At 32.5% G+C, this 10555-nt stretch overlaps 1 protein-coding gene and 2 non-coding genes across 3 annotated transcripts; all 3 read right to left on the reverse strand.

Annotated features, from left to right (window-relative positions):
- Nucleotides 1-3170: 3170 nt before the first annotated feature.
- On the reverse strand, nt 3171-3261 carry TRNAY-GUA. The gene is given in 2 exon segments: nt 3171-3206; nt 3225-3261. It is a non-coding gene; the product is annotated as a tRNA-Tyr (tRNA).
- Nucleotides 3262-3332: 71 nt separating this feature from the next.
- TRNAY-GUA lies at nt 3333-3423 on the reverse strand. The gene is given in 2 exon segments: nt 3333-3368; nt 3387-3423. It is a non-coding gene; the product is annotated as a tRNA-Tyr (tRNA).
- A 1900-nt stretch (nt 3424-5323) lies between these two features.
- On the reverse strand, nt 5324-7379 carry LOC114190706 (probable xyloglucan endotransglucosylase/hydrolase protein 32). The gene is made up of 4 exons (XM_028079687.1): nt 6972-7379; nt 6780-6880; nt 6444-6661; nt 5324-5943 (listed from the first exon to the last, which is right to left on the reverse strand). Exons 1-4 carry the CDS (start codon nt 7168-7170, stop codon nt 5577-5579), a joined length of 885 nt encoding a protein of 294 aa, XP_027935488.1. The 5' UTR covers nt 7171-7379; the 3' UTR covers nt 5324-5576.
- Nucleotides 7380-10555: the final 3176 nt, after the last annotated feature.

Consider the following 10555-nt stretch of genomic DNA (forward strand, 5'->3'; position numbering starts at 1 on the left):
CTGAATATATATATATTTTTTAATTAACCTTTGTAACGTCCCATTTAATTAATAAACATAATTAAAGGAAACGTTACACACAGATAGTACAGTAGCGCAGTCCTAGGGTCTTAAACACAACCCCTACAAAATCCTAGGCACACCACGATGCCAAAATTAAACCAGTTACAGCATTCAACAGTAACTAAAAGGAAATTAAAAAGCAAACTAATACATGGGCCATAGCCTAGAAAGAAAGCCCAAAAAGAATATATCCAATCCAAGCAGACTATGCAGCGGAACCTCCATCACCCTGATGATTACGGGGAGTTCTCACCTCTGCTCACATCAACAAGTTGATGATCATTGCAAAGGAAAAGACCACACCACAGAACATACAACAACAAATAGTAGGGTAAGCTAGAGCACAAAATAATTTCATCAGGCAATTAGATACACTTTCGCAATCAACTATACATACAACATCCAAGCATGTTATGACTTTCAACCTAATACACTAAGACTCGACTCGACTCATCCAGATACATATAATCTGGTCGGATTCAGCGGATGCTTGCACTTGTGGTGGATACCTCTGCTCACCCCCAAGCTATGTGTTACAAGTGTTACAATGAATCAATCCCCCACACACAAGATTAGCCCTTAATGAGTTTCAGGCTTTCTGTTATTCTCACCACAAGAGTCAATCCGCTCTAAGTGAGACTAACTAACTCCTTAGAGTGTCAGGATACAATCCTTACCTTGAATCCTTACCAAATTATATAGATGGGGAACTACCATAGACACCCACTAACAGGGGCCATGGAATTACGTCCCGACCACTGAAGCACGACCCTGAAATCTCACCTAGAGATCTCAAGGATTTACGCACTGACCATCGACCAATCATGTTCAATCAATCAAGAAAGACCTATCGTGCATATATATATATATATATATATATATATATATATATATATATACACATTATATCAACCTTTATAACCAATCCCTTTCATGTTCCAGATCAACCCATACCAATTCATCATACTCCATCCATGAATATAGAATTCCAACTCATCTCATTACCATGCCACTTTAATACCAACCATCTCATTAAAATCACATGCTAAGTTCATACTAAACCCATCATTCACAAATCATGAATCACATTACTCATGCATAATCATTTGTCTCATGCTTTTAACACAATACTTAAATCCAAGCAAGTATTAACCATTCAAGATTCAAGGAAACGATCAAACATCACACTGCTCTCGTCCAATTCCTCGCTCAGGCTGAAGGGTCTCGCTCAGGCGAGCCCCCTTCGCCTAGGCAAGGGCTCAAAAAGGGGAACAGTAAACTTACGCGGGATCTCGCTTAGGCGAGACCCCTCTCGCCTGAGCGAGACCCCTCTCGCCTGAGCGAGACCCCTCTCGCCTGAGCGAGACACATGCTCACTCAAAATAGCGTAGGTTACCTGAGCGACTACGCGCGTAAAGTAACTTGGGTGAGCCTCTGTTGATCTCGCCTAGGCGAGACATGCTCGCTTGGGTGAGAAAACCAGTGCCCACCACTGTCTCTCGTGCAACAGTCCAACAATACCACCAAACCAACGCAATAACATCTCATAAACTCACAATAGCATGTCATCCAATCAAATCATGCAATATCATCAAGCAATCACGAAAAATCACAGATTTAGAAAAAATCCTAACTTCCTTACCTGGAAATAAGCTAGTAGACTATTCTGACGCGACCTCGACACCGAACAAAAGAGCACAACAGCTCTAGGAACAAAGATAAGTAGTTGGAAGGAAACAGTGGGACAAAGCAGAACAAGTCATTGGGATGAGCCTCAAGGAAATGCTGAAAATAAAGCTAGAGGAAGACCACTATGAGTTCAGAAGCAACTTACATGGAGAGGAAGAGCTTGAGTTCGCTTGGGGAAGTTGACGGCTAACCCTAGCAGAGCGTTCTGAAAAGGAAGAGGGGCAACATTTTAGGTTCTATTTTGCAAGAATGAGGCTGAAAGGGAAACCCTAGCAACTTTAGGGGCCTTAGCACCCTATGGACCAGCCCTTAGGCCCAACAGATTAAGGTCAGTCCTTACACATGAGGGCAAAAAATAAAACTGAACCTTACAACCTTATTATCCAAGGCACAAAAGCATATATATATCAATATTAAAAAAATGTACTCACTCAATCTTAGGTTATTCTTTCACTACAAATTATTTTTAATTTGAGAATCGCAAAGTCTTTATACAAATAAATCTCAATTTTCATCAAGTTGGAATTCGTTCACAAATTTTGAAAAACAATAATTCACACCTTCCCACCTAAAAAAAACAATTCAATCAAAGGAGAACATGCATCTTTTTTGAAACACAAATCTATAATTTTTTTTATTTTTTTCATCTTTATCCTTGTAATACTATCAAATATTACTTTTGTATTTTTTTTTTAAAAAGAGACCAACTTTATTATATTTTTTTAAAAAAGAGACCAACTTTATTATATTTTAAGATACATAAATCAACATAATAAATTATGATATTTATTTAATTATATTATTTTATTTTAAATTTAATTAAAAATATTTTATGAAATTATATCGTATTAAAAGAAAAATACTAAAATATAAAACAAATATAATAATTAAAAACAAATAAAAAACCAAAATAATTGTTTTTTTAAAAAAATTGGGTTGAAAAATAATTATAAATAAATTATAAATACTGTAAGATATATTTTTGTCAATTAAAATAAATTGAATGTGAAATTATATCATATTAAAACAAAAATGCTAAAATATAAAAAATATAATAATTAAAAACCAATAAAACACCGAAATAATTGTTTTTTTTTAAATTGGGTTGAAAACTAATTAAAAGGTAAATTATAAATACTGTAAGATATATTTTTGTCAATTAAAAAAAATTGAATGTGAAATTATGTTTAAATATTTCCTTTTTTATCATTTCATATTTACCATATAATTCTATTTATTAATTTCAGAAATTTTAGTTGTTAGTTACTTACCTTTTTTCAACAACAAGATATAAAGTGTGACCGAAATATTAAATTTGAAAAAGCTTGAAATGTATCATGTATGTAGTCATTCTTCTAAGTTTGTAAAATTTCTCGAAATTAATTTAAAAAAAAAAAAAAACTAAAAAATATGAAAATTCCGACCTGCCGGATTCGAACCAGCGACCTAAGGATAATCTGTTGGATCTACCACTACAGTCCTCCGCTCTACCAACTGAGCTAAGGTCGGTTCATTTATTCTTTTAATTATATAACTTTTAGAATATAAATTTGAAGAAAAACATAAAAAAGAGTTAAAATTCCGACCTGCCGGATTCGAACCAGCGACCTAAGGATTATCTGCTAGATTGCCGACTACAGTCCTCCGCTCTACCAACTGAGCTAAGGTCGGATCTGACAATAATGTCATTTTAATATTTTGTATTAATTTCAGGTTACTACGATGCGACACATTTAATTATTTATTTCATTTCAAATCTCGAGGAATGTTTTTCTCTGTCAAAAAAACGTATATATCTAGGGAATTAAATAAGAAGAAGTAGGTTAATTGTTATCAGAATAATCCTTAAAAAAATACCAAGTTAATTGTTATCAGAGTATTTATGTATAAGCCTTTTACTCTCAAGATTTTGATTATACAATAAAAGTATTGAAAAATATTCTATTAAGTAAAGCTGGTAGCTTTTTTAATAAAAAATAAAACTAGTAATCATTTTGGGATGGAAAATTCTGTGCAAAGAAATTTCTTTATTTTTATTATTACTATCATCATCAGTTTAAAGATGTCCCTTGTTTGGGTAATTCTAAAACTATAATCTCTGAAGTTAAATGTTTACTATATATATATATATATATATATATATATATATATATATATATATATATATATATATATATATATATATATATATATATATATTGGTAAATCTGTTTAAAAGCAGTTTTTTTAAAAAAAAAACCACGCTTTCAATTTCAATAAGAAGATATTTTTTCTTAAAAAACAACTTTCAAAGTGGAAATTATCATGTGAAATGAAAAAAAATGAAAAATATTGGGTATTGTTATAGGTTGTCGGTTCTTTGAGGTTTGGTAAGTGTGAAGCTTCTTATGAAGATTTGCATCTAGTGTGGGTGATGGTTGCCTTGCCTTATATTTATTTGATACGGTTTTTTCTATTTCACTTCCTTTATCAAATGATTTATCCCATAAATGTTTCTTTACTAAGTATATATTACTGTTTTTAATGTTCATAATTTTATATTTAATATTACTTGGAATCATGTTATACAAGTGCATCACACCTTGTCTTGAACCGAATTAGTTTGGTATTCTTGTGTTCCTCCTCCTCGTTTCTTTTAATTTCTTTTATTGTTAAAGGGATTTTGATGAACACGTGCCAACATAAAAGAACTTAAGAAAAGAGGAAATGCATCATTGTACATGTTTATATTTTGTGCGTAGTAAAGAAATTATACAATTAAAATTATTTGAATGCTCTTTGAGAAATCATTTTTTTTTCTAAAAGCACAAGATCAATGTTGTTTGTGTGAAATTGTTTTCAAATAAATTAGGGTAAAAACAATTCACTCTTCCATAACTTAAATGTTTATTACACTTTTTTTGTCATTATTATCATCATTATTATTATTATTATTATTATTATTATTATTATTATTATTATTATGAGTTTTGCAATGTGCATAAAGAATGAAAAAACTAATAATTTGCTAAACATTTATGCGTACTTGATAATTAGATGGAAGAACCAATCTGAAAGTACTATTGCTAATATATTCTATCAAATCATGCAAAAACCCTATAAGAGAATCTCCTGAAACCGTGTAGAAGATTCCTTGCAATAAATTGAAGGACCCATTGGAGTTACAGAACTGCCGACATCTTAGTTTATTGGATTAAATGACATTGTAATTGTTTTCGTACCACTCTAACACAAGAACACACTTTAACAAAAAGAAATTTCTCATTTTCATCATTAAAATGACAACAACATTATTATAGAATGCAGAGTATGCTTATAATATTACATTTCTGTCTCCTTTTTCCGTTGTTCTAACCCCAAAGAGAAATATTACAAAACGAAAAATTCATACAATTTTACAAAATTTCTTCTGTCTAGGAGGGCCCTTGAACTTTCGATCCGTATACTTGTATCATTGTTGTTGTCAAGGAATAGCCCCATCTCATGTCATCATTTAAAAATTAACTTTCTAAGAGATACAACAACATATAGAAGAGATAAAGTTTAGTTCTTCAACTGTAAAATTATACAGTATTCGCAGTGATAAATGACTTACTTCCATATAAGTAAAATATATTATGCACCTGTTACACCAAATCTGAACTTACTTCGAAATTTCCTTTACCACATCAAGCACATCACAGTGATTCGATTTGGTGTAACATAATGTTGGATACCAGTAAACACATAATATTATTTTATTTATATGAACCATTCCATGATTAAGCACACCAAACATTGCAAAAGTTTATTATAGAAGAGTCAATTATTCAGTTCTGAAAGTGTTACCCCCAACACTCAGGTGTTAGTCTGTGGTCTCTTTTGGGATCTTGGCAATAGTTATAGACCATGTGGTATTTCTGCACCGATCTCATGGTCCAATATTGGCGTCTGGTCAAGCCACCAGATCGATATGGTGAGGCTGAAGCCAAACGGCACCAACGAGAGGCATAGGCTGAGCAACCACCAACCTTGAAGTTAGTGTACTTTGCAACAAAAGGTTGGTATCTGTAATCAGCTTTATATTTTCCATCTTCTGTTGCCCATGATGAGGCATCCCATATTGAACCATAAAGCCACATTGGTCGTAGTGGAAATGTTTCTGCACTCTTTCTTGGGTACCTCCTTATGGGAATATCATCCACAAGGAATCTGATATGTAACTTCATAATGTCAGTAAAAGCAGTTAATTTATATATATATATATATACAAACACACACACAAGTATAAAGTGGCAGTGATTGTATAATATCATACACAACTTTGTATAATGTTATATGCAATATGGTTTCTGATTATTGTATATAAATTGAATTTGATGTCAGTTATTACAATGTAAAGAATGTGTGTTGTCAACAATTTCTGATTAGTTTTCATATTACTGTGCTAATTCATGAACAGTAAACTTTAAAGTTATGGGGAAAGTGGGAAAGTGTGAAAGTAATGTTATAATAACTTCAGAGGCCATAAAGTGTATTAGAGTGGATAGATTTTTACTTTACCCCACACTTGTAATAGTTCCAAGTTTATAGTGTTGATTCCTTTTTTCTTTTCTCTATCTGCTTCAGTGGAAAATGAAATGTTTCCTTCCCTATCTTCTCTAACTAGGAAGGAAATATAGGTATGCATTGTAAAATGTAAAGTGACTTACATTATTTCCTTAGGCCTCCAAAGTATAGCATAGTGATGAAAATTTTGTGTAGGATCAAACCAAAGGTGGAACTTCATTTCTCTGCCAATGATGGTGCCATCACCACTTCCTCTTATATAAACATTGGTCTGTAAAGTGTAAGGCTTTCCGAATGTCGTCCCAAGAAACTCAATGTCCACTTCATCATGGAAGCCAGGATGTGCCTCATTGTTAGAAAGCTGTCATTTATCAAATCATTTGTAAACTTGAACTAAAAATGAATGTAATGTGAAAGCTACAAACTTTCCATCAATCAACTTATACTTTTGTAAAAAAAATCCTTTGATCATAACTTACATAGAAAGCTGTAATAACTCCTGCTGTATAGCCAGGATGGAGCTTAATGGAAGCACCAAAGTACCCGGATCGAAATGGACGAACTGACTTGAAGCCACTTCCTGTTAACCAGAAGATGGGTCACGTTTCAATCACATAAATACTTGTTTGATGACTATGAATTGAAAGCGAGTTTAAGCTAAAGACTCAAACCTGAGGTTCTATCAAGCCATATTGTTAATGCATTTTGGTCAATGCTTTGGTGCTGAGGACCCCAAAGATTTCTGAACCCTTTGTAGAAGTTCACAGGCCTGAATTTGGAACTTGGCCTGTAACTAGGTGAAGGTGGCCAGTAAGCATTGCTTGGGGAAGCCACAAAGAATAAAATAGCAAAGAGAGGTATCAGAGCCATGAAGGAAACGGTGAGTAAGTGAGGTAAAGTGTAAGCAGGAAGCAGAATGATGCTGCTATTATAAATGCAGTGTGAGAGAGTGAAAATGAGAGGGACTGTTCAAAGAAAGTGCATCTGAGAGTATGGCAGTACAATTTGATGAAAATAAGAAAATCAGTGGGTCCCTCCATGAAGAATTAACTGTGACACTGAGGAGAATTGGGTAGGGATTAGAAAATTAAGAATAGCAACAATTAATTATAGATTATAGATCATTACAGACAGAATGGATGGGGTTTAATAGTTGGATTACATTCAATTACACTTTGCTGGCTCACTTAAATTGTCATTCTCTTTTTCCCAACGCAACTACTTTCCTTCTCACTATTAATGTCAGAAAACCTTTTAGTGAGAGCATAGAAAAGCTGATGGTATGCAGAAGAGGGTAGATGGGGTGCCTTAAATGTTGTGTTTGCATGGTTCTTTAAATAAATAGTTCTAAATACAATGCAATGATGTTATTTACGAACAATATTCCTTGCACTGTTTTAATATCAGTGCCTTTTTAAGTAATAACTAATAAAAGAAGAAAAATACATGTCTCAATACTCACACTTGATCTTTATTTCTCTGAACTGAAAAATTGTGAAAATGAGGGGTCTGAAATTTGGAGCACAAATAGCACAAGCCTTTCTGATGGATGTGTCAGAGCTCTGAAAGCACTCGCTGGATTAACCCAATTTTTTGCACTTTTCACCATGCCATTTCCCTCTTCATTGTGTCTGTTACTGTTCAGTGAAGCATAACTGTAAGTGGAGGCCAGAACTAAACAAATAAATGAACGCACAAATAATAACTTGAGGTGAAAGAGGTGTGGGCCAAGTGAGTAATGGTGCGTTTTAACCTATGAAAATTTCATGAATGAGGTGGGTCAGGAACTATCCATCAATAATGGTCCCAAATCTTCGTATCAGGGGGGCACACGCATAATTGGACTCGCAAAAATAACCCTCTGATGTATGATTCATAAGCTTAGCCTCAAGAGTTGATATAAACAATAAAGAAAAGGAATTGAAACATCAAATTACTGTTGAAATTTAAATGGGAGTCTATGAATAGAAATCAGAAAGTTAAGTAATATAAAAGGAAAAAATCCATAAACATGTTATCTTAAAATTTTTGTTGTTGAATTTTTCCGATAATTGGACACTGGCTGAATTGTAAGGTGAGTATTACTTTATAAATGCGTGAAGGTTGAAAATCAGATGCAGAACAATCACAGTGGATTAGTTGATCAGAGTTTTTCTCTATGAAAGTGTGTGTTTACCATATTTGGCTACATTTAACAATATACAAACTGTCCAAGTCAAAAGTGGTATATAATCCCCAAATAAACAAATAACTAAGTTTTATGAAAGATTGTGAGCAATTTTAGAGACAAAAATGCAGAGAACCAGAAAGATTAGTGCTCCCTTCAAATATTTGGTATCGTGGACCCCTGACCAATGTCCCATGAATCTAACAAAATTTAGAGTCTAGGGTACCAAATAGTACTGAAAATTAAAGCATGGTTTCCCATTTGCAAACCACAAAATCAGAAGACATGTATCTGGTATAGAGTAGAAGGCACTACCAAGTTTCCAACTGTAACCACCGCTGCACATAAACACAATGTATAAAATTAATAACCACAGAAAAATAGAGTTGCAAGGAATACGTGTACAACAACAATAATACAACCCCAAATTACAGAAACAATAAATGTGACAAGAAAAAAAAAATGTATAATGGGGATTTGTGTGCTGTGGATTTTCATTTACAACTTGCAAGAGCTTCTTTTCTTGACCTATACATGCAGACAAATTCACACGATTGGAAGCACACACTACTCTGTCGGTAACACAGAGAAAGGGCGTGATGAGAATGGCAGTAGGGTCACCTTGCCTTAGCCGACACTAATCACAAAGCTCATATTCATATATCATATATGATGAGGCTTGATTTGGTTCTTCTCCTATTTCAAAGAACTTGTCCATAGGAACACGTAAAACTAAAGTTGCTGCTATGATCCTGAATTAGTAAGACCCTTAAAAGGGGATGCATAAACTTTGTTACAATCATCGATTTTTTTTATTTTACGATATTGAGAATATGGTCCCTAATCCCAATTTTGTTGCTAACTTGGCATGAAAGATGCACCTTGTTCTTTCTGTTGGAAAATAGTATAATAGTTGATGTAGCTTCGTTTTTGGGATTGTGTCCTCTACTTGATTTGGTGAAATTGATTCCACCGTCCCCTTGACTTTGTCACCTCCAAAAGATTGCGTAGAACACTGATTGTGACTGTAGCATTTACGAATTACTTCGCGATTTTCAAGCATAAAGGCTAAGTTGTTTCGTCGGGAGGGTGAGTGTCAATGACATAACAAATAAATGAGAAATGGTGTTTTTGTTAACGTATATTATTAGCGGAGATGCAACATATATGGGTCTCCGTTTCAGCAGGCAGTCTCGTTTCTAATATGAAATTATTTAATTGAAACTGTAAAAATATACATAGGCCATATGTTCATATATATATATATATATATATATATATATATATATATATATATATATATATATATATATATATATTATGGTTACTATTATTATTATAATCATAAAATTAAAATAATTTTCAAAATTTTATTGGAAATAGTTTTTATTTATTTTGTAATTAAATAATTTAATTAGAAAATATATCAAAACGAAAAGAAAAAAAAAAACTGTTAAATTTAAAGGAACTATGTGTTGGAAGTCTTACGTTGATTAAAGATAAAAACATTTCATAGTATATAAGTGGGGTGTAAACCCCACCTTACAAATCGATTTTGTGGGGTTGAATTAGGTTTAAACTTCACTTCTAACATGTTATCAGAGTCAAGGTAGAACCTATTCTAACAATTTGTTCCGCTCGATATCAACAGACCACCCATTTATAGACTCGCACACGAGATGTATATACTCATTCTTACTACTTACAAAATTTTTGTCCGCTTGTAATTGGAAATAATTAAAGTTTTTATGAATTTAATTATGATATACGAAATAAATTTCAAAAAATAATCACCTATTATGAATTTAATTATTGATATTTAAATTTAGGTTTAATAACACAAAAAGTCTCTGTTTTCGATAAAAAATCTCAATTGGGTTCTCAACTTTTAAGTCGTCCCAATTAGATCTTATTTTTTAAAATTTGTTTCAATTTGGTCATTTCCGTTAGGGCATCATTGACAACGTTAATTGGATGTCAAGTGTTAGTTCGTGTTTTTTTTTAAATTTTAAATTTTTTTTTTAAATTTTTTTATAATTTATATTTTTTTTCTTTTTTTTTCTTAATAAAACAATTGACACATGTCAA

The sequence above is a fragment of the Vigna unguiculata genome, chromosome 7, assembly GCF_004118075.2.
Source record: "Vigna unguiculata cultivar IT97K-499-35 chromosome 7, ASM411807v1, whole genome shotgun sequence".
In the NCBI taxonomy this organism is placed as follows: domain Eukaryota; kingdom Viridiplantae; phylum Streptophyta; class Magnoliopsida; order Fabales; family Fabaceae; genus Vigna; species Vigna unguiculata.

Bases quoted from the DNA above. Each gene is read 5' to 3' on its own strand.
- LOC114190706 (XM_028079687.1), bottom strand. From the start codon at position 7,170: ATGGCTCTGATACCTCTCTTTGCTATTTTATTCTTTGTGGCTTCCCCA. The intron at 6,881-6,971 runs GTTTGAGTCTTT...TCTGGTTAACAG, and splicing joins ATGGCTTGATAGAACCTCAG to GAAGTGGCTTCAAGTCAGTT. The intron at 6,662-6,779 runs GTAAGTTATGAT...GATAAATGACAG, and splicing joins GAGTTATTACAGCTTTCTAT to CTTTCTAACAATGAGGCACA.